General features: G+C 60.4%; 2 protein-coding genes across 2 annotated transcripts; one reads left to right on the top strand and one right to left on the bottom strand.

Moving 5' to 3' along the window:
* Window positions 1-218: 218 nt before the first annotated feature.
* On the bottom strand, window positions 219-1,545 carry CPTP (ceramide-1-phosphate transfer protein). Its single transcript, XM_009906861.2, has 2 exons — window positions 1,424-1,545; window positions 219-1,340 (listed from the first exon to the last, which is right to left on the bottom strand). Exons 1-2 carry the CDS (start codon window positions 1,537-1,539, stop codon window positions 818-820), a joined length of 639 nt encoding a protein of 212 aa, XP_009905163.2. The 5' UTR covers window positions 1,540-1,545; the 3' UTR covers window positions 219-817.
* A 192-nt stretch (window positions 1,546-1,737) lies between these two features.
* On the top strand, window positions 1,738-18,108 carry INTS11 (integrator complex subunit 11). The gene is made up of 18 exons (XM_054175882.1): window positions 1,738-1,753; window positions 1,974-2,153; window positions 3,264-3,361; window positions 4,060-4,133; window positions 4,306-4,534; window positions 4,860-4,958; window positions 5,062-5,096; window positions 6,286-6,424; window positions 7,466-7,530; window positions 8,802-8,991; window positions 9,552-9,635; window positions 10,997-11,086; window positions 12,090-12,252; window positions 13,247-13,354; window positions 13,941-13,990; window positions 14,987-15,129; window positions 17,219-17,348; window positions 18,036-18,108. Exons 2-18 carry the CDS (start codon window positions 2,126-2,128, stop codon window positions 18,099-18,101), a joined length of 1,791 nt encoding a protein of 596 aa, XP_054031857.1. The 5' UTR covers window positions 1,738-1,753; window positions 1,974-2,125; the 3' UTR covers window positions 18,102-18,108.
* Window positions 18,109-21,449: the final 3,341 nt, after the last annotated feature.

Genomic DNA, 21,449 nt, shown 5'->3' with positions numbered 1-21,449 from the left:
TCAGAGGAGCCATTTCTTGGAGGCAATCTGACACATTCATGGTGACACCACCATCAGGAGCCTGGCTGCAAAGCAGGTTAAGGTGCAGCCTGCAGCTTTAGCTGGACAGATTGTGCAGGGGACACAGAGCAGAGATTAACAGGAAGCTGCCCAGAAGGAAGGCTTTGCTTTAATGCATAAGAGAAGGGTGGTCCCAGCCAGTAATGCCACAGACCACCTCCTCCTTGAATGCTAAGGATTAGCAGCAGCCATGGAGGCTGTGAGTGCAAGCTGCAGAGCTGCCCTTCAGAAACTCCTTCCTCAGGACTGTCTCTGAAAAGTTAAAGCCTAACAGAGGGTGAAACCCCCTGGGTCTGTTCCAGGGAAGAGGCTGTAAACAAAAGTGGCCACGTGAGCTCAGGGGTAGGTGTGTTCAGGCACCACATCCCAAAGCTGTGCTGTCACACAGGTCCTGGCTATTGGTGTATGGCTGCTCAAGTTGCAGTTTGGCTTAAAAGAAGAGAAATCAAGCTCCCCCCTCCCTCCCCAGGCTGGCTGGGGAGCAGAAGGTGAGTCCAGGCAGGAAAAAAAGGAATCCCTTAAGCACACTAAGAGTAGTGCCTCTTACTGCAGAGCCAAAGCTCTGCACATACAGGCAGCTACCCATAAATACAAAACAGGTACAGGCTTTTCCCTTATGAAGTGAGGCATCCTGGATAGCTTTGCCAGTGTGTCAGCTCCCTGCAGGGAAAGGGAGAGTGACCAAGGACCCAGAGCCTGATGCTCCAGGAACCAGTCTGCACCTGGTTCATCCTTCATCTCTTTAGCATCCCTCCTGTCAAGGAAGGTCAAGCAGCTGATGCTGGGCAAAGAGCTCCTGGGTGATGCTGTAGACGTTGCAGATGTAGGGCAGAGCCTCGCCCAGCATGGTGACAGCTTCCTCGGGTGTCCCCACGTTCATGATCTCCAGGAAGGCGTTTCGGGGCGGCAGGGCACAGAAGGCCACCGTGGCAGCCTTGCGAATAACCCAGGGGTGGAAGGCGGCCAGGGATGCGTTGTAGGAGTCCGTGCAGATGACAGACGTCCGTGAGTCCTCCTGGCCCGTCCTCAGCCCCTCCAGGAAGAGCTGCAGCCAGCGCAGGGCCCTGTGGAGGCGGAGGACGGTGCGGCACCCGGAGTCAGGGTGGCCAGACCGCTTCTGCAAGTCCACCAGCCCGTTGGCCAGCTCATACTCCACCATGGACTGCAGCGAGACGTACTTCTCCCGCTGCTCGCCGCCGCAGTAGCTCTCCATGATCTGCACCTTGGCCACGGCGTCCTTGGAGACGAAGGAGAAGATGGCTCCCAGGCGGTGCAGGAACCTGCGCGCAGCGGGGAGATGCTCGCGTTAACCGGCGGCAAGCTAAGCACGGAACCCGGGGGAGAGGTCGCCGAGGGCACTCACCGGATGAGCCCCCGCCAGCCGCACAGGTAGGGGCTCAGCAGCACCTCCCGCCGATCCGTCACGCAGGTCTGGAAAGCGGCGAGAACCTCCCGCAAGCTGAAAGCATCGTCCGCCATCGCGCCCTCGCCCTGCTTCCGCGCTGCGTCACGCTCAGCCTGACCAATCCGCAGCGGCTCCTGCCGAAACGTCACGCTCGAGCTCCACCAATCCACGGCGGCCGCTGCCTCGCGTGGGCAGGGGCCGGACCAATCCGCAACGGCGAGGGCGGGCCCCAGCGGGCGTGCGGCTGCGCATGCGTGCGGGCGTCTGAGGAGCAGGCCCGGGGCGGCGGTGAGCGGGGCCTGGGCGCCGCTGCTAGCACCGGGGCGGGCTGGGGGCTTCGTTCCGGGGTCCCAACCCTTTGGTCGGGGTCCTGCGGGGCGAGCGGAGCCTCGCATCAGTGCCCCTAAGTCCCAGCGTTGGGGGCGGTTAGCCAAGCCGGGATCCCCGCGGGTTCTTGATCCCCCCAAGTTTGGGCCTGACTTGTGCTTTCTGACTGATTGCCTCCTAGGATGAAGTTGAGCTCCTGCTTAAGCCTTCTGCCACCGAAGAACAATCGAAATGGCAGCTGTGGAAACACTGCAGTCGTCTTCTCTTTCCGTGGTCCTCACTGGACTGTTTCTGAAGTAGCTTGCCCTGCGGGTTGAGACTGGGAGTGTTAAAATGCCTGAAATCAAAGTCACTCCTTTGGGTAAGTCCCATCTAAAATCACCCTGAAATCAAGACACTGAAGAACTCTGGGATCTGGAGCTCAAAGCAACGTGTTTGTGGTGAGAGCCTGGCACAGGTTGCCCAGGGAGGTGGTGGAAGCCTCAGCCCTGGAGGGAAGGTACCAGGGGGCCTGCAGGAAACCTGGGGATGGACTTCTGACAAGGGCTTGGAGTAATAGGATGAGGGGGAATGGATTGCAGCTTGAGGAGGGCAGATTGAGACTGGAGATGAGGAAGAAATTCTTTCCAGTGAGGGTGGGCAGACACTGGCACAGGCTGCCCAGGGAGGCTGTGGCTGCTTCCTCCCTGGAGGGGTTCAAGGCTGGGTTGGATGAGGCCCAGTGGTGTCCTGTGAGAGGATGAGGGGCAGTGGATACAAGCTGGAACACAGGGGAGGAAAAACCTCCTTGCTGTGAGGGTGTTGGAGGCCTGGAGCAGGCTGCCCAGAGAGGTTGTGGAGCCTCCTGCTCTGGAGACCTTCAGGCCCCACCTGGCTGTGTTCCTGTGTCAGCTGCCCTGGGTGCTCCTGCTCTGGCAGGGAGCTTGGACTGGAGGATCTCTGGAGGTCTCTCCCGCCCCCTAACATTCTCTGATTCACTGTGAGGGAAGTGCAGAGCCCTAGGAGCACTGAGTTCCCTCCTGCTCACTTGCAGATCATTTGGCCTTGAAGCTGTGTGGCTGTGCTTGCAGAGGGCTGGGCAGGGAGAGCTGTGCCCTGCCCCTCAGCAGCTCCTGCAGGCAGTGCTCTGTTTGCCGCAGTTCTGCTCTCCCAGTCTCGGGGACTGGGCTGAGTCAGGTCACAGAATGATGGAAGAGGCCTCCAAGATCATCAAGCCCCACCACCACTGCCACCAAACCACGTCCCCATGGCCACACACTTGTGGGGCAGCTCCAGGGGTGGGGACTCCACCACCCCCCTGGGCAGCCTGCACCAGCGCCTGGCCGCTCTCAGCAGCTCCTCCCTGGGAGGGGGGATTAGGCTTCTCCTGTGTCAGAGACGGGGCTGGGAGGTTTGCAGGGACCTCCAGATGCTTCTCTTCCAAGTGAGTGTGGCTGCTGCCAGGATGCCTGACCGCTGTGCCTGCACCCAGGGGCCGGCCAGGACGTGGGGCGCAGCTGCATCCTGGTGTCCATCGCGGGCAAGAACGTGATGCTGGACTGCGGCATGCACATGGGCTACAACGACGACGTGAGCCTGCTGGGGCACCCCAGGGTGCTGCACAGCTGCCCCCGGGGGCCTGCCCCCCGCAGCACGGGGCCTGCCTCCTCGCCCTGCCCTCTGCCCTGCTCTCTGAAGGCTGCCTGCCTCCCCGGGGCTGGGGGGGGTGGGCAGTGGTGGGGGGCTGGGGGGCAGTGGGGTGAGGCTGGGGGGCAGTGGGGGGGGTTGGGGGGTGGAGCTGGGGGGCAGTGGGGTGGAGCTGGTGGGCAGTGGGGGGGGGCAGTGGGGTGGAGCTGAGGGGCAGTGGGGTAGGGCCTGGGGGGCAGTGGGGTGGAGCTGGGGGGCAGTGGGGTGGAGCTGGTGGGCAGTGGGGGGGGGCAGTGGGGTGGAGCTGGTGGGCAGTGGGGGGGGGCAGTGGGGTGGAGCTGAGGGGCAGTGGTGGGGGGCAGTGGGGTAGGGCTGGGGGCAGTGGGGTGGAGCTGGGGGGCAGTGGGGTAGGGCTGGGGGGCAGTGGTGGGGGGCAGTGGGGTAGGGCTGGGAGGCAGTGGTGGGGGGCAGTGGGGTAGGGCTGGGGGGTGGTGGGGTGGAGCTGGGGGGCAGTGGGGTGGAGCTGGGGGGCAGTGGGGTAGGGCTGGGAGGCAGTGGTGGGGGGCAGTGGGGTGCAGCTGGGGGGCAGTGGGGTGGGGGGCTGGCTCCTGAGGGGAGGCCTGGTCCGTGTGTCCCTGCAGAGACGCTTTCCTGACTTCTCCTACATCACTCAGAACGGAAGGCTGACTGACTTCCTGGACTGTGTGATCATCAGGTGAGGAGGCTTCCTTGGGAAGCAGGAGGGCTGTGTGGCACTGTGATTTCCTCAGGTTCTGGCTGCCTCCTCTGTGTCCTGCAGCAGTGGAGGGAGATCTGAGCTTTAAATGTGAGCAGCAGGAGGGCCAGAGCCCTGGGCAGCTTCTCTTCTATCCTTTGTGTCTCTGCAGCCACTTCCACTTGGACCACTGTGGAGCTCTGCCCTACTTCAGTGAGATGGTTGGCTATGATGGGCCCATTTACATGACACATCCCACCAAGGCCATCTGCCCCATCCTGCTGGAGGACTACAGGAAGATAACTGTGGATAAGAAAGGGGAGATCAACTTCTTCACTTCCCAAATGATCAAAGACTGCATGAAGAAAGTGGTTGCTGTGCATCTTCACCAGACAGTTCAGGTGAGGCATCACTTCTGCATGCTCTGGGTTGTTGTAGGAGCTGCTGCTTTGCAGGAGCAGGTTCTTGAGCCTAGCAACAAGTTCTGCATCATGAGGGTGCTGCAAGAGGCTGCCCAGGGAGGTAGGTGAAGCCCCAGCCCTGGAGATCTTCAAGGTCAGGCTCCTTGGGGGCTCTGGGCCACCTGATCTAGTTGAGGCTGCCTCTGCTGACTGCAGAGAGAGGCTTGGATTAGCTGACCCCAGGAGGTCCTTTCCAACCCAGAGCACCCTGTGACTCAGTGCTGGTTTGGAATGTGGGCACTGAGGCAGTGTTGTGTTGGTGCAGGTGGATGAGGAGCTGGAGATCAAAGCTTACTATGCAGGCCACGTGCTGGGGGCAGCCATGTTCCAGATCAAGGTTGGCTGTGAGTCAGTGGTGTACACTGTAAGTGCAATGCTTGGCCCCCCTCAGCTGATTCTCTGAGGAGATTGCTGTGTCTCCTCTTGGGGGCCTGGGCAAGGTTGATGGAGCTCTCTTCTTCCCTCAGGGTGACTACAACATGACACCAGACAGACATTTAGGGTAAGTAGGAGGCAGAAGAAAGGTTCCAGGGCAGGAAAGGTGACCTTCCTTCTGTGAGAGGGAGATTCCAGCACAGCCTCTCCTAATGCTGAGGGCTGCTCAGCACTGATTCTTGGCTGGGAGACTGCAGCACTTCAGGGTGGGAAGATGCTAAATGTCAGTTTGAGTTATGGGAGTGAACAGATGGACATTGAGTCTTCCAGACAGACTTCAATGTCCTCCACTTCTGGATGCTCCACTAAGCTCTTTCTAAAGATAGGTAATAGAAAAGACATTAAATTGTTGGAGCAAGTCCAGGGGAGACCACAAAAAGTGATGGGAGGGCAGGGACCCCTCTGCTCTGAGGGCTGAGAGGGTTGGGAGTGTTCAGCCTGGCCACCAAGGAGGCCCCTATCAGGCTGGTGACCTTCCAGGTGGCCTTTCAGTGCTTCAAGAGGCTGCTCAGAAAGCTGGGGACAGACTTTTGAGCCAGGCCTGTGGTGACAGGACAGGGGGTGATGGTTTGAAACTGAAAGAGGGAGACTCAGGCTGCAGAGGAGAAGGAAGGAATGTTTTGTGCTGAGGGTGCTAAGACCTGCCCCAGGCTGCCCAGAGGGGTGGGAGCTGCCCCAGCCCTGGAGCCCTGCCAGGTCAGCTTGTCTGGGGCTCTGAGCAACCTGCTCCAGTTGCCAAGGCAGAGGGGGGTTGAAGTAGATGAGCTTTAAAGGTCCTGTCCAGTCCAAACCACTCCATGGCAAGCAGCACCAGAACAAGAGGCCACAGTCTCAAGCTGTGCCAGGGGAGGTTTAGGCTGGAGGTGAGGAGAAAGTTCTTCCCAGCAAGAGAGATTGGCCATGGGAATGTGCTGCCCAGGGAGGTGGTGGAGTCCCCATGCCTGGAGGTGTTCCAGAGGGGCTGTGGCCCTTGGAGCCATGGTTTAGCTGGCAGGAGGTGCTGGGGGACAGCTTGGACTTGATGCTCTCTGAGGTCTCTTCCAACCTGGCTGGTTCTGTGCTTCTGTGGCCTCCAGAGGGAGGCCCTGGTGCTGCTGCAGAGCTGCAGGCAAGGCAGTGCCCCTCTGGCTTCCTGCTTTCCTGCCTGCAGATGGAGACAGTGGCAGTCCCCAGCCACCTCTGAGGCCTGCAGCCCTGGAGCTGCTGGCTCCCCCTCTTGCTGTGCTGGCTCAGTTTCCCCCTTGCCTCCGTGGCAGCGCCGCCTGGATCGACAGGTGCCGGCCGGACCTGCTGATCACCGAGTCCACCTACGCCACCACCATCAGGGACTCCAAGCGCTGCAGGGAGAGAGACTTCCTCAAGAAGGTCCATGAGACTGTGGAACGAGGAGGGAAGGTACCAGGGGGCCTGCAGGGACCCTGGGGAGGCACTTCTGAGCGGGGCTTGGACTAAGAGGAGGAGGGGGGATGGATGGAAGCTCGAGGAGGGCAGAGTGAGACTGGAGATGAGGCAGGAATTCTGTGGGGAGGCGCTGGCACAGGCTGCCCAGGGAGGCTCTGCATGCCCCCTGCATGGAGGGGTTCCAGGCCAGGCTGGATGAGGCCTTGAGCACCCTGTGCTGGTGGGAGGTGTCCCTGCCTGTGGCAGGGGCTTGGAACTGGCTGAGCTTTAAAGTCCTTTCCAACCCATTCTGTGACTCTGTGGTGGTCTAGGTGAGGATCTCTGCAGCTCTTCTTGCCTCTCTGTGGTGAGAGCCTGGCACAGGCTGCCCAGGGAGGTGGTGGAAGCCTCTTCCCTGGAGGTGTTGAAGGCCAGGTTGTGAGCAACCTGCTGTGGTGTGAGGTGTCCCTGCCCATGGCAGGGGGGTTGGAGCTGGCTGAGCATTGAGGTCCCTTCCAACCCTGACAGCTCTCTGATTCTAATGCTGTGTAAGCTTTAAACTCAGGCACCTGCCTGGGAGCACTGCCTGGCACTGAAGGTGGTTTTGTGTTCTTCCACCTGCACTCTCTCCAACACTTAGTTTTGCCCAGAGGAGCCCCAGACAATGAGCTGAGGGAGGCAGCCAGGGAGAGGCTTTGCTTCCAGGCTGCAAAGGTGGAGGATAAAGGCAAAACTAACTTCATTTCCATCTTGGGTACTGAAGGATCCTCTTAGCCCTGCAAATGAAGAGGCTGAGACCAGGGTCTTGGGCAGGATAGGTGCTGCTCAGATACCACACTGCCTGCTGGGGCAGCTCAGCTCCACTGTCACCTGGGAAGGTTGGGCCTGATGCTCCTGGGGGTCCCTTCCAACCATTCTGTGATACTCCTGTGGGGAAATAAAGGCAGCAGAAGGGCATCAGAAAGCAAGAGGGAGCTGAGGGGCTTGTTGAGGCCACACTGCAGTGCTGCTGCCATGCTGCTGGGGTCTCTCTGCCTCCACACCATTCCCTTGCAGGTTCTCATCCCAGTTTTCGCCCTTGGCCGTGCCCAGGAGCTCTGCATCTTGTTGGAAACCTTCTGGTGAGTGCAGTCCCTGCAGTCTGTCTCCCCCCTCCATTTGTCTTCCTGAGCTCCTGGCCCTGGCAGCTTTGTGCTTCTTTCATGCTGTGCTGAGTCCAAGGATGCTCACCAGGGGTCCTGGCAGCTGTGGCTTGGTTCCAGCAGTCTCTTATCCTCCACTCCTGGCTCTGAGCAGTGGGACAGCCAGGTGAACCTGCTCTGGCAGGGGACTTGGATGCCCTCTGGAGGTCCCTTCCAGCCCCTACCACTCACTCTGTCATTCCCTCCTCTAAACAGTCAGCATCAACAACAACCCTGCAACAGAAGTGGAGAGCAGCTCTTCCACTTCTCAGGCTGCTCTCCTGGCAGAGGCAGGAGGGAGGAGCAAGAAGGAAACTGCAGACAAGCATTGGGTGGAAATGTCTTTTGTCAGTTGAGGGTGGCTGCACTTGGGAGTAAATCTCACAGCAGTGATGGACACTGGGCATGGGCTGCAGTGGCTGACACTGCTTGGGCCACACCTGGAGTCCTGTGTCCAGTTCTGGGCCCCTCAGATGGGAAGATGTTGAGGTGCTGGAAGGTGTCCAGAGAAGGGCAACAGAGCTGGGGAGGGGTCTGGAGCACAGCCCTGAGGAGAGGCTGAGGGAGCTGGGGTTGCTTAGCCTGCAGAAGAGGAGGCTCAGGGGAGACCTTCTTGCTCTCTCCAACTCCCTGAAGGGAGGCTGGAGCCAGCTGGGCTCTCCCAGGCACCCAGCAGCAGAACAAGAGGCCACAGTCTCAAGCTGTGCCAGGGGAGGTTCAGGGTGGATGCTAGGAAGAAATTCTTCCCAGACAGAGAGATTGGCCACTGGGATGTGCTGCCCAGGGAGGTGGTGGAGTCCCCATCCCTGGAGGTGTTTAGGAAGAGCCTGGATGAGGCCCTTGGTGCCATGGTTTAGTTGATCAGATGGTGCTGAGTGATAGGTTGGACTTGATGATCTTAAAGGTCTTTTCCCACCTGGTTTATTCTATTCTATTCTGCTGGGGCTGGCCTGGAGTGGCTGCCACTGGGGCTGGGGCTGGCCTGGAGTGGCTGCCACAGGCAGGGTGAGAAGGAGGCTTGGACTGAAGCTGCTCTGCAGGAAGTTAATGCCCAGCACTGTGATGTTTGTTGTGCCACTGCTTGACTTGCTGGGAGCAGGCTGTGCCCAAGAGCACCTCTGGAGGCTTCCATGGCTTTATGGAGTGGGCTCCTGGCTCTCCATGCTCACACTTTGGCCCTCACAGGTCTCTGGACCCCTTTTTGCCTGCAGGGAGAGGATGAATCTGAAGGCTCCCATCTACTTCTCCACGGGCCTGACAGAGAAGGCCAATCACTACTACAAGCTCTTCATCACCTGGACCAACCAGAAGATCAGGAAGACCTTTGTGCAGAGGAACATGTTTGAGTTCAAACACATCAAAGCCTTTGACAGGGCCTTTGCAGACAACCCAGGGCCTATGGTAGGTGGATTTGCAAGGTGAGGGCAGGTGTGGCATGGCAGGGAGCTGGGGCTGGGGCTCTGGCTAAGGCAAACCTTGGATCCTCTGCCCTGTCACAGGTTGCATTGGAAGGGACCCTCCAAGGGCTTCTTGTCCAACCCCCCCTGCCCTCAGCAGGGACATCTCCAGCTGGATCAGGCTGCTCAGGGCCACAGCAAGGCTGATCTTGAATAGCTTCAGGGTTGGAGCCTCAACCACCTCTCTGTGCAGCCTGTTCCAGTGTCTCCCCCTCTCACTGTGCAGAACTCCCTCCTGATGCCCAACCTAACTCTGCCCTGCTCCACTTCCAAACCATTGCCTCTCATCCCCTCCCCAGCCCTCCTCTAGGCATCCCTTGAGCATGGTGGAACATCACAAAGCTGCTCAGTTTCTACCAGCCAGAAGTTGGCTGCTCCCAGTTCAGCTTCAGTGAAAATCAAGCAGCCATAAATCCCCCCCTGGAGCTCTGGAGCAGTAGTGAAGTGTTGTGGACTGTGCAGTGATGGGAGCTGGGTGTTGAATACTCCTCTGTATGATTCCAGGTTGTGTTTGCAACCCCTGGCATGCTTCATGCAGGACAGTCCCTTCAGATCTTCAAGAAGTGGGCAGGCAATGAGAAGAACATGGTAAGAAATCATTTCCTTGGGGTGTGCCGATGGGAGGGGGGCACAGGCTGCAGGAGAGCATTTCCTGAGCCCCCAGAGCTACCTGACACAAGCCCTGCACTGCAGCAGCCCAGGGCAGAGCTCTTTCAAGCTCTGTTTTTCCCTTGCTGTGTGATGGCAGCAGAGGAGGGGAAGCAGAGAAGGGGTTGGGTTGCAAGGGGCCTCCAAAGCTCATCCAGTCCAATCCCCTCCACTGGAGCAGGTTGCTCAGGGCCCTCTCCAGCCTGACCCTGAACCTCTCCAGGGATGGAGCCTCAGCAGGCACCTCCCTGGGCAGCCTGTTGCAGTGTTCCAGCAGCCTCCTGGCACAGACCTTGTTCCTCACAACTCAATCTGCTGCTCAATTTCAGCCCGTTGCCCTTTGTCCTGCCCCTGCAGGCCTTTGGGGGCAGTCCCTCTGCAGCCTTCTTGGAGCCCCCTTCAGGTACTGGGAGGAGGAGCTGGGACCTTGTCTCAGACAGGGAGAGCTCTTATTTCCAGGAGTGCTTTCATTCATCTGAAGCTGCTTCAGAGCCACCTGGAACTAGCTTGAGCCTCTTGGCTGCTGTATGGATTGCAGCAGTTTGCTCTCTCCTCCCCCTGGCTCTTCCCAAGCTGCAGAGCAAAGCAAGCAGCTTCCCAGGGAGGGAGGCTTGTGTGTGAGATGGTCACAGCACAAACCTCCTCAGCAGTGTGGTTTGTGTTACACACAGCCCAGGGGCAGGCTGGAGCTGTGGTTTGTGAGCTGTGGCAGTTCTGGGCTCCCCAGTCTCAGAGGGACAGGGATCTGCTGGAGAGGGTCCAGCAGAGGGCTGTGAGGATGGATGGGGACTGAGCACTGCCTGGTGAGGAGAGGCTGAGGGACCTGGGGCTGTCCAGTCTGGAGAAGAGAAGACTTAGAGGGGATTCAATAAGTGTTTATCAATATCTGAGGGCTGGGGGGCAGGAGGGAGGGGCAGGGACAGGCTCTGCTCCCTTGCTCCCGGGGACAGGACAAGGGGCAGTGGATGGAAGCTGCAGCACAGGAGCTTCCACCTCAACACAAGGAGGAACTGCTTCACTGGGAGGGTCACAGAGCACTGGAACAGGCTGCCCAGAGGGGTTGTGGAGTCTCCTCTGGGTCTTTCAAGGCCCTTCTGGACCTGAGCTTGTATGGCCCTGCTCTGGCAGGGGGCTTGGGCTGGATGAGCTCTCTGGGTCCCTTCCGCCCCCTGGCCGCCTGTGATGCTGAGGGCCAGGGGGTGGCAGCAGGCCAGGCAGAGCCAGAGAAGGGGCTTGATGCTGCTGAGGAGCTTTTGCAGGCAGGGCAGTGCTGTGAGTGCCTGTTGTGGCTCCCCTCCCAGGTCATCATGCCTGGCTACTGCGTGCAGGGCACCGTGGGCCACAAGATCCTGAGCGGCCAACGCAAGCTGGAGATGGAGGGAAGGCAAATAGTAAGTTGGAGCTGCAAGGAGGAGGAGCTGTGGGGGGGAGGCTCTGAAGAGCTTGAGCTGGGGGTTGGATACCCTGTAATGGGAATGTATCCCAGCCAATGTGGAGAACACCCCAGGAGCATGTTATGTGGGGGTGGGCTGGGAGTTTGCTTCCCCTGCCCCCTGGCAGCAGTGGCTCAGGGCCATGCTTGTGGCTAACAGCTGGGGAAAGGGATCCATTTATCAAGGGATCCCAAGCACCTGCCCTGAAGTGCTGATTTGCTCTGGCACCTGTGTGAGCAGTGTCATGGAATCACAGCATGGTCCTCTCTGGAGTCCAAGCCCCCTGCTAAAGCAGGGTCACCCAGGGCAGCTCACACAGGAGCACAGCCAGATGGGTCCTGAACGTGCCCAGAGGAGGAGACTCCATGCTCTGACACTGAGCCCTGGGAGGAGAGGCTGAGGGAGCTGGGGTTGCTTAGCCTGCAGAAGAGGAGGCTCAGGGGAGACCTCCTTGCTCTCTCCAACTCCCTGAAGGGAGGCTGTAGCCAGGTGGGGGTTGGGCTCTTCTCCCAGGCACCTAGCACCAGAACAAGAGGCCACAGTCTCAAGCTGTGCCAGGGGAGGTTCAGGCTGGAGGTGAGGAAGAAATTCTTCCCAGACAGAGAGATTGGCCATGGGGATGTGCTGCCCAGGGAGGTGGTGGAGTCCTCACCCCTGGAGGTGTTCAAGAGGGGCTTGGATGTGGCACTTGGAGCCATGGTTTAGTTGATGAGATGGTGTTGGGTGGCAGGTGGGACTTGATGCTCTCTTGCTCCTGGGGATCAGGGAGAGCTTTTCCCTTCATCCCCCTCTTCAGGCTCAGCTCCCAGCAGCCCTCTCCTCGTTCTCAGTGTGGGTGTTGAGCTTCCTCCTCTGCACCGCACACAGAGGAGCCCCTGGGCTCGTTTGGGTGGTTGCAGGGGGCCAAAGCCATTCCTGATTCACCAAGGCTGTGCTTTGTGCTGCTCCTCCTCCCCCCCAGCTGGAGGTGAAGATGCAGGTGGAGTACATGTCCTTCAGCGCCCACGCCGACGCCAAGGGCATCATGCAGCTGATCCGGCAGGCCGAGCCCCGCAGCGTGCTGCTGGTCCACGGGGAGGCCAAGAAAATGGAGTTCCTGAAGCAGAAGATTGAGCAGGAGTTTCGTAAGGGCACTGCTGGGCCTGGCCTGGGGGCAGGGGCACAGCCATAATCCCCTGGGCTGCCCTGGAAGGTGTGGTGAGGGCCGGGCCCCGGCGGGGCTGCCCAGCCACAGGGATGTGGTGCTGAGGGCTGTGGCTTAGCACCAGGCTTGGCAGAGGTGGGAAGGGTTGGACTGGATCTTCTTGCAGGGCTTTTCCAGCCCCAGTGCTTCCAGGAGTCTGGAGCCAGGCATAAAGTCACTTCCATCCCCTAGCTGAGCAGGGGCCAGCCAGCCAGGGTAGTGCCCAGTGGAAGGTGAAGCTAGAGCTGCTCCCTTGTATCAGACAGCTCAGCACTTAATGGATTGCTGTAGGAAGGGTTGGACTGGACCTTCTTAAAGGCTTTTCCAGCCCCAGTGCTTCCAGGAGTCTGGAGCCAGGCATAAAGTCACTTCCAGGCAGCCAATATCCATCCCCTGGCTGAGCAGGGGCCAGCCAGCCAGGGTAGTGCCCAGTGGGAGGTGAAGCTGGAGCTGCTCCCTTGTATCAGACAGCTCAGCACTTAATGGATTGCTTTAGAGGCAGGCAGGGGGCACTTGGAATGGTTCATTAGCAGCTTCTCTCTTCACTGGTAATTCTTCTCTGGAGCTCATTCCCCTCAAGGCCTTGGGAAGAGCTCTGGAAGGGAAGAGGGAGTTCAGGCTGGCTGGTAGCTCAGCAGCTGCAGCTTGCTTTGCAGCCATTTGTTACCCAGCAGCCTGCAGGCACTCCTCTTACCTTTATCCCTTAGCTCTTCACCCTCCCAAGGAGTTCAGGGGAGGTTTTTTGGGGGGGGGGTTTCTGCTCTTCAGCCTCTTTCACATCCCTGCTGCCCCCTTTCAGCAGTTACTAACCCTCACCTCCTGCCCCTCACAACAGCTGCAGCCACACTCCCAGCACCCAGGGGCCCTGCCTGTGGGTGAGGTGAGCCTGGGCTGGGTAGTGCAGCCCTGCTGAGGCTTGGTTGTTCCCCTTGCAGATGTCAGCTGCTACATGCCTGCCAATGGAGAGACCACAACCATCTTCACCAACCCCAGCATCCCAGTGGACATATCCCTGGGGCTCCTCAAGAGAGAAACAGCACTAGGTGAGAGCCACTCACCCAGCAGCTTCACCTTCTGGCCCCCACTGTGGTGTAGAGGGCTGGCAAGGGGGGGGCAGGGCCAGTGGTGGCAGTGGGGAGCCAGGGCACCGCTCCCTGGGACAGAGCAGCACGAAGGGGCTGAGAGCAGCCTGGGAACTGAAGCAGCTCCTGTGCTGTGCCTGCCTGCAGTGGTGCTTAAAAGCAAAGCCTCCCCCCCTGCCCCTTGCCCACCATGCAAACACCATCCCTGCCTGCTCTTAAAGGCTGGAACTACTGTGCTGGACCCAGCTTAAAATAGTCTAAACCCTCTCCAAGCAGGAGGTGGCTGGGAAGAGAGGCAGAGGTTGTGTTACTAAGCATGGCTGATGGGTAGAGTTCTGATCATGGGCTGAGCACCACACACCTTGCTGCAGAGGGGAAGCTTAAGTCTCTGAACTCCAGCCTGTGAAGTCCTCCAGCAGCTGGGACCTCAGCAAGGATTCAGCTCCAGTCTGTTGCGTTCTCTAGCAGCTGTCTGGTGTGGTAAGAACATCACCAGTAACCACATCACCTTTCTCTTCCCTTGCCCTTGGCTTGGGTCTCTTGCCAGATGTCAAGAAGCCCCAGCTGATGCATGGCACACTGATGATGAAGGACAATGTGAGTACAAAACTGCCTCCTGCTTGTCTTGTGCCCTCTGGGTGTTGTCATCACCCAGAGGGAGTTCTGGGTGAAGGAGGAGCTGGAGAGGAGCAGCCCTGGGAAGGTCAATCTGTCAGGCAGACCTTAGCTGGTCTCTGGAGTGCCATCTTCACCAGCTCTCAGCCTCTTGCCCTCCAGGAACAAAACCAGAGCTGGGGAGATTCAGATTGGATGTTAGGAAGAAATTCTCCCCCCTGAGGGTGGTGAGAGCCTGGCACAGGTTAGAACCAGGGAACTGTCAGGGCTGGAAGGGACCTCAAGGCTCAGCCAGCTCCAACCCCCTGCCATGGGCAGGGACACCTCACACCACAGCAGGTTGCTCACAGCCACCTCCAGCCTGGCTGCAAACACCTCCAGGCAGGAGGCTTCCACCACCTCCCTGGGCAGCCTGTGCCAGGCTCTCACCACCCTCCTGGGCAACAACTTCTTCCTAGCATCCAATCTCAATCTCCCTACTTCTAGTTTTGCTCCATCCCCCCCAGCCCTATCCCTCCCTGACCCCCTCCAAAGTCCCTCCCCAGCTTTCTTGGAGCCCCCTGCAGATCCTGGAAGGCCACAATTAGCTCTCCTTGGAGCCTTCTCCAGACTGCACAGCCCCAGCTCAGGCTGTGCTCACAGCAGAGCAGCTCCAGCCCTCTGCTCCTCCTCGTGGCCCTTCTCTGGGCACCTTCCAGATCCTCCCTGGCACAGAGGCTGCAGAACTGGCCCCAGAGCTCCAGCTGTGGTCTCAGCAGGGCAGAGCAGAGGGGCAGAGTCCCCTCCCTGGCCCTGCTCCTCTTGCTGCAGCCCAGGCTCCGCTTGGCTCTCCGGGCCGCCAGCAGCCTCAGCCCCGGAGGCGTCCGCGGCCAGGCTGGCGGCGGACGCTCGCAGCCTGCTGCGGCCTGAGGCGCGGCGGGGGGGTGGCAGCGGCCGCCCCTCGGGGTCCTGAGCGTGTCTGTGTGCCTGTGCCCGCAGAGCTTCCGGCTGCTGTGCCCCGAGCAGGCGCTGAAGGAGCTGGGGCTGGCGGAGCATCAGCTGCGCTTCACCTGCCGCGTGCACCTGCAGGACCCGCGCAAGGAGCACGAGACCGTGCTGCGCGTCTACAACCACCTCAAGGGGCAAGTGCTCTGCAGCCGGGCTGCCTGCTGCCCCAGCCACACAGCTCGGCAGGCTCAGGCCCTCCCTGCCCTGCCCTGCTCAGCAGGCTCAGGCCCTCCCTGCCCTGCTCAGCTCAGCAGGCTCAGGCCCTCCCTGCCCTGCCCTGCTCAGCAGGCTCAGGCCCTCCCTGCCCTGCCCTGCTCAGCAGGCTTAGGCTCAGGCCCTCCCTGCCCTGCTCAGCTCAGCAGGCTTAGGCTCAGGCCCTCCCTGCCCTGCCCTGCTCAGCAGGCTTAGGCTCAGGCCCTCCCTGCCCTGCTCAGCTCAGCAGGCTTAGGCTCAGGCCCTCCCTGCCCTGCCCAGCTCGGCAGGCTTAGGCTCAGGCCCTCCCTGCCCTGCTCAGCTCAGCAGGCTTAGGCTCAGGCCCTCCCTGCCCTGCCCTGCTCAGCAGGCTTAGGCTCAGGCCCTCCCTGCCCTGCCCAGCTCAGCAGGCTCAGGCCCTCCCTGCCCTGCTCAGCTCAGCAGGCTTAGGCTCAGGCCCTCCCTGCCCTGCTCAGCTCAGCAGGCTTAGGCTCAGGCCCTCCCTGCCCTGCCCAGCTCGGCAGGCTTAGGCTCAGGCCCTCCCTGCCCTGCCCAGCTCGGCAGGCTTAGGCTCAGGCCCTCCCTGCCCTGCCCAGCTCGGCAGGCTTAGGCTCAGGCCCTCCCTGCCCTGCTCAGCTCAGCAGGCTTAGGCTCAGGCCCTCCCTGCCCTGCTCAGCTCAGCAGGCTTAGGCTCAGGCCCTCCCTGCCCTGCCCAGCTCGGCAGGCTCAGGCTCAGGCCCTCCCTGCCCTGCTCAGCTCAGCAGGCTTAGGCTCAGGCCCTCCCTGCCCTGCTCAGCTCAGCAGGCTTAGGCTCAGGCCCTCCCTGCCCTGCCCTGCTCAGCAGGCTTAGGCTCAGGCCCTCCCTGCCCTGCCCAGCTCAGCAGGCTTAGGCTCAGGCCCTCCCTGCCCTGCCCTGCTCAGCAGGCTTAGGCTCAGGCCCTCCCTGCCCTGCCCTGCTCAGCAGGCTTAGGCTCAGGCCCTCCCTGCCCTGCCCAGCTCAGCAGGCTTAGGCTCAGGCCCTCCCTGCCCTGCCCTGCTCAGCAGGCTTAGGCTCAGGCCCTCCCTGCCCTGCTCAGCTCAGCAGGCTTAGGCTCAGGCCCTCCCTGCCCTGCCCTGCCCAGCTCAGCAGGCTTAGGCTCAGGCCCTCCCTGCCCTGCCCAGCTCAGCAGGCTTAGGCTCAGGCCCTCCCGGCCCTGCCCAGCTCAGCAGGCTTAGGCTCAGGCCCTCCCTGCCCTGCCCAGCTCAGCAGGCTTAGGCTCAGGCCCTCCCTGCCCTGCCCAGCTCAGCAGGCTTAGGCTCAGGCCCTCCCTGCCCTGCCCAGCTCAGCAGGCTTAGGCTCAGGCCCTCCCTGCCCTGCCCAGCTCAGCTCAGCAGGCTTAGGCTCAGGCCCTCCCTGCCCTGCTCAGCTCAGCAGGCTTAGGCTCAGGCCCTCCCTGCCCTGCTCAGCTCAGCTCAGCAGGCTTAGGCTCAGGCCCTCCCTGCCCTGCCCTGCTCAGCAGGCTTAGGCTCAGGCCCTCCCTGCCCTGCTCAGCTCAGCAGGCTCAGGCTCAGGCCCTCCCTGCCCTTCCCCCGGCGCTCAGAGCAGGGTCTCCGCGGCGCCGCTGCTGCAGCCTGTGGCCTCCTGGCCTGTGCCAGGCTGGGGCGGTCCCCCCCTCAAATCAGAATGGTTGGGGGGTGGGAAGGGATCCTCCAGCCCAAGCTCCCTGCCAGAGCAGGAGCACCCAGGGCAGGCCACCCAGGAATGCATCCAGGTGGGGCTGGAAAGGCTCCGGAGCAGGGGACTCCACAACCCCCCTGGGCAGCCTGCTCCAGGCCTCCAGCAGCCTCACACCAGAGGTGGAACCTCCTGGGTTCCAGTTTGTGCCCACAGGACAGCCCTGAAAAGAGCCTGCCCCCTCCTTCTTGCCCCCCACTGCCCATAAACAGTGCTAAGATCATTGTCCCAGCTGGGGTTCAGAGAGCCAGGGGTGAGCCACCCTTCAGAGGCATGCTTGTCCCCCCCAGAATAACTGCCAGCTCCTCTCTTGCCAGGGTGCTGAAGGACTACTCTGTGCAGCACCTCCCTGATGGGTCCATAACAGTGGAGTCCATCCTCATCCAGGCCACAGCACACTCTGAGGATCAAGGAACCAAAGTTCTGCTCGTGTCCTGGACCTACCAGGTAGGAGGCCTCAGGCACTTCCAGTCCAAACCTGTGCTGCAGGGTGGGTTGCTGCCCCAAGGGTGAGCCTTCACCCCTCTGGCTGTGCAGCCACTTGAGTGGAAGAGGAGGAGGAGAGTCACTGCCAGCTGCTTCAGCAGGTTAGGTTTGGTGCCAATCCTTCTCCTCCCCTGAGCCATATTCCTCTGGCACCACTGAATGCAGGCAGAGGAGGCCCTGAGCAGCCTGGGCTAGTGCAAGGTCTCCCTGTTGGAACTGGATGGTCTCTAAGGTCCCTTCCAGCCCAAAGCATTCTGTGGCTCTCTGAAGTGATTCCACTTGGTTAGGTCACTTTGTCTCCCTGCTGCCCTCAGAGGGAGAGATGTTGTGCACTGCCCCTCTCAGGTGTCCAACAGCCACCAAGCAGAAAGCCCACACCACCCCCCTGCTTGCCAGGGCTGTGTTGTGCCTCCAGTCCCTTCTTGGGAGCAAAGCAAATGAAGCCTCAGTGCTGTTCCTTCTTTGCTTTCAAGAGCAGCACTCCTCAAAACAGCTGGAAGGAGCACCCCACAACTCCCTTTCTGAACCTGGTGCTGGGTCTGAGAGCCCTTTCAGGCCATCTCTAGGCACAAGCATCCAACTTCCTGCCCCCCCTGGGAAAAACAAGCTCTATTTTTCCACCCTCTTTCTCTTTTCCCCTCTCTCCAGGACGAGGAGCTGGGCAGCTACCTCACAGCCCTGCTGAAAAAAGGACTTCCACCCAGCAGCTCCTGAGCAGCAGCACAGAGGGGCTGCAGAGAGAGTCAGTCAGAGGTTTATTTTGTTTACACTGCTGAAAGGTTTGGGCTTTGTTCTTCTCCCCCCTTCTGGGTTGGTTTGTTTTAATAAAAGGAGGACAGAGCTTGGCCACTTCCTGCAGTGAGAGCCTGGGCAGCCCCCAGCTTCCCCCCACTGGAAACCTGCCCAGGAGCACCTGGGAGTTGCTCACACAGTCAGGTGCCAGCTGCTCAGGCTTCTTACTGCCCTTAAAGCTTCAGCAGGGCTTTCAGAGCTCCACAGTTAGACCACTAAAGCACCACAGAGGCAAGGCTCAACCCCCCCCCTCCCCCTAACTGTGCTCTTGTCCCAGCACAGTGACTTTTGAATCACCCCCCAGCCAGAGCTGAGGCTGGAAGGAAGCTGCACTCCTGGCTGCAGGCTCCAAACTGTTCTCTTCCTTTATCCAGGGCACCAAAGCTGTGCTCAGCTGGAAGGAGCAGTCCCTGCAGGGCTGGGAGCTTGCTTTCATAGCCTAGAAATGGGACAGAAATAGCAGCTGCACAGGAAGGTAAAAGATTCAGTTAAGGCTCCCTGAGAGGCTCTCCTCAGCTCCCTTTCATGAGTGCAAGGCTCTGCACTTGTCTCAGGCAGCTCAGGAGTTGTTATTTTGGGGCTGCTGCAGAGGTTTGTGCAGCTCTGGGTTTGTTTGCCTCACTGCTGCTCAGAAATCCCTCCAGGCTACAAGCAGCACCCAGCACCCAGCTCTCCACTCAGCCTGAGTGAAGCTGCAGGCAGGGCAGGGCAGGGCAGGCCCCTCCTAACCCCCACCACAGCCTCCAGCACAGTGACTGCAGCTCCCTTGGGTTGCTTCCTGCAGCCACCCTCCACTGCTGCAGTGCTTTGCTGATTGCCTTGAGCAGCTCAGCACAGCCTCCCACCCTGCAGCCCCTTCCCTGCCAGCTCACTGCACCTTTGCTTTCCCCACTCCAAGGCCCCAGCCTTGCTCCTCACCTCTGCTGCTTGGGCTCCAAACCTCTTGCCCTCAAGCAGAGTGGCAGCAGCTGCCCTCAGGCAAGGGGCAGAGGCTGCAGTGTCCATGGTGCAGAGAGGCACTGGCTCCCCACACCCCCCTGCCACATCTGTCCTGCTCCCTCCTGTAAGGTCTGAGGCAGTTCCACATCCAACAGCTCAGCACAACCTGGGAAGCTCAACCAACCTGCTGCAGGGCCAGGGTCCAGGGGCACTGTCAGCCTGAATGCTGCACAGGAGGGGGACAGGACTGCAAGGGCTTGTAGGGATTAGGGGTAGGACAAGGGAAGGGACTGGAGCTGGCAGAGGGCAGAGTGAAAGTGGAGGGGAGGAAGAAATTCTTTCCAGGGAGGGTAGGGAGGAACAGGCTGCCCAGGGAGGCTGTGGCTGCCTCCTCCCTGGGGTGTTCAAGGCCAAGGTGGATGAAGCCTGGAGCAGCCTGGGCTGGGGGGAGGTGTCCCTGCCCATGGCAGGGGTTGGAACTGGCTGAGCTTGGAGGTCCCTTCCACCCCAACCCATTCTGTGAATCAGAGGAGGTCAGGGGGTGGAAGGGACCTCCAGAGCTCATTGAGTCCAACCCCCCTGCCACAGCAGGCACCCCTGGGGGTCAGCACAGCACCACCCTGGGCACACCTCATGCCCTGTGCCACCTCCCTCCTGTTGGGATCTCCTCCCAGCCTCCTGTGCCAAGAGGCCAGGAGCAGAGCTGCACTTCACAAGGCCTGGGGGTGGTGTGGGAAGGAAGAGAAGAGCCTGGCTGTGTATCTGCAAGCAGCAATCACATCCTCTTGAGTCAAGCCTTGGCTCTGCAGCAGCTTTGTCAGCCAGCCCAGTGCTGCTCTGCTGACTCTGATCACCCTCACATGATGCTAAAACTCCCTCCAAAGCCTGCTGCTTCCCAGGGTGGCTGTGGGGCTCTGTTAACACAAGAGAAGAGATGAAACAGGTCAGAGAATGGTCTTCAGAGCACACAAAAATCACATCCCTGACCCTTCAGCAGGGCTGCAGGGTGGAAGGGGTTGTGCCAGCTCCTGCAGTGACTGCCCCCAGGGCTTGTGTGGCCAGAGCAGCTTGCACAGGGTAGACACTTGGAGTTCTCAGCTGCCACACTTGCCTCAGCTGCTGTCCAGCTCAAATCCAGGGGCACACAGAGCTAGAAGGCCTGGGCTGAGGCTCAGCTCAGGAAGCCAATCACCAGATTCCCAAGAAGGGATGAGGAGCCCTTATTTGGCTGTGGAATGTAGGCAGAAAGTCTGAACCCAGCTGGCAGAGAGTGTTCCCCTCCCAGGGAGAGGAGACAGGAGCCCTCCAAAATAGGGAAAAGCCAGGCAGGGCTGCCCTGATCCCCTGGGACTGCAGGCAGGGCCAGGAGCTCTCAAGTAACCCTTTGCTGCTGTCAGAGCACAGCCCTGGGTGCTGCCAGCCCTGCAGCCAAGCAGGAGCAGCACAGTGGCAGCAGGAGCTCTGCAGGACTGCCAGAGGACACAGCTGCCCCCCAGCTGCCTGACAAACAATACCAGAGAATGGCCCAGGGGGGAAGGGACCTCAGAGACACAACAATCAACCAGGTTGGAAAGGACCTCAGAGAGCATCAGGTCCAACCTAGCACCAACCATGGCACCAAGGGCCTCAGCCAGGCTCTTCCTGAACACCTCCAGGGATGGGGACTCCACCACCTCCCTGGGCAGCACATCCCAGTGGCCAATCTCTCTTGCTGGGAAGAACTTCTTCCTACCATCCAGCCCAAAACTCCCCTGGCACAGCTTGAGACTGTGGCCTCTTGTGCTGGGTGCCTGGGAGAAGAGCCCAACCCCCACCTGGCTGCAACCTCCCTTCAGGGAGTTGGAGAGAGCAAGAAGGTCTCCCCTGAGCCTCCTCTTCTCCAGGCTAAGCAACCCCAGCTCCCTCAGCCTCTCCTCCAGGGCTGTGCTCCAGACCCCTCCCCAGCTCTGTTGCCCTTCTCTGGACACCTTCCAGCAAGTCACTGGCTCCAACCTCCCCACCATGGGCAGGGGCAGCTCTCAGCTGGACTTGGCTGCTCAGGGCATCATCCAGCCTGGCCCTGAACAGCCCCAGGGAGGAGGCAGCCCCAGCCTGCCCGTGGAGCCTGTTCCAGAGCCTCAGCACCCTCCTCCTGCAGAACTTCTTCCTCAGCTCCAGCCTCACCCTGCTCTCCCTCAGCTTCAACCCATTCCCCCTTGGCCTGGCTCTGGCCACCCTGATGAGAGGTTGCCCCCACTGCTGCCTTGCCCCTGGCTGGACAAGTGTCAGCTTCCACAGGTTTGGCTCCAAAGAAGGAGCTGAAAGGTGGCTGCAGAACTTACTCTGAGCTGA

Source organism: Dryobates pubescens, chromosome 33, assembly GCF_014839835.1.
Source record: "Dryobates pubescens isolate bDryPub1 chromosome 33, bDryPub1.pri, whole genome shotgun sequence".
Taxonomy (NCBI): domain Eukaryota; kingdom Metazoa; phylum Chordata; class Aves; order Piciformes; family Picidae; genus Dryobates; species Dryobates pubescens.
This window is presented reverse-complemented; position numbering and strand designations above follow the sequence as displayed.

Excerpts from the sequence above, each read along its gene's own strand:
- CPTP (XM_009906861.2), bottom strand. The coding sequence starts at position 1,539 with ATGGCGGACGATGCTTTCAGCTTGCGGGAGGTTCTCGCCGCTTTCCAG. Across the intron at positions 1,341-1,423 it reads GGCTGGCGGGGGCTCATCCG|GTTCCTGCACCGCCTGGGAG; the intron begins GTGAGTGCCCTC and ends CGCTGCGCGCAG.
- INTS11 (XM_054175882.1), top strand. The coding sequence starts at position 2,126 with ATGCCTGAAATCAAAGTCACTCCTTTGG. Across the intron at positions 12,253-13,246 it reads GAAGATTGAGCAGGAGTTTC|ATGTCAGCTGCTACATGCCT; the intron begins GTAAGGGCACTG and ends TTCCCCTTGCAG. Across the intron at positions 15,130-17,218 it reads GTCTACAACCACCTCAAGGG|GGTGCTGAAGGACTACTCTG; the intron begins GCAAGTGCTCTG and ends CTCTCTTGCCAG.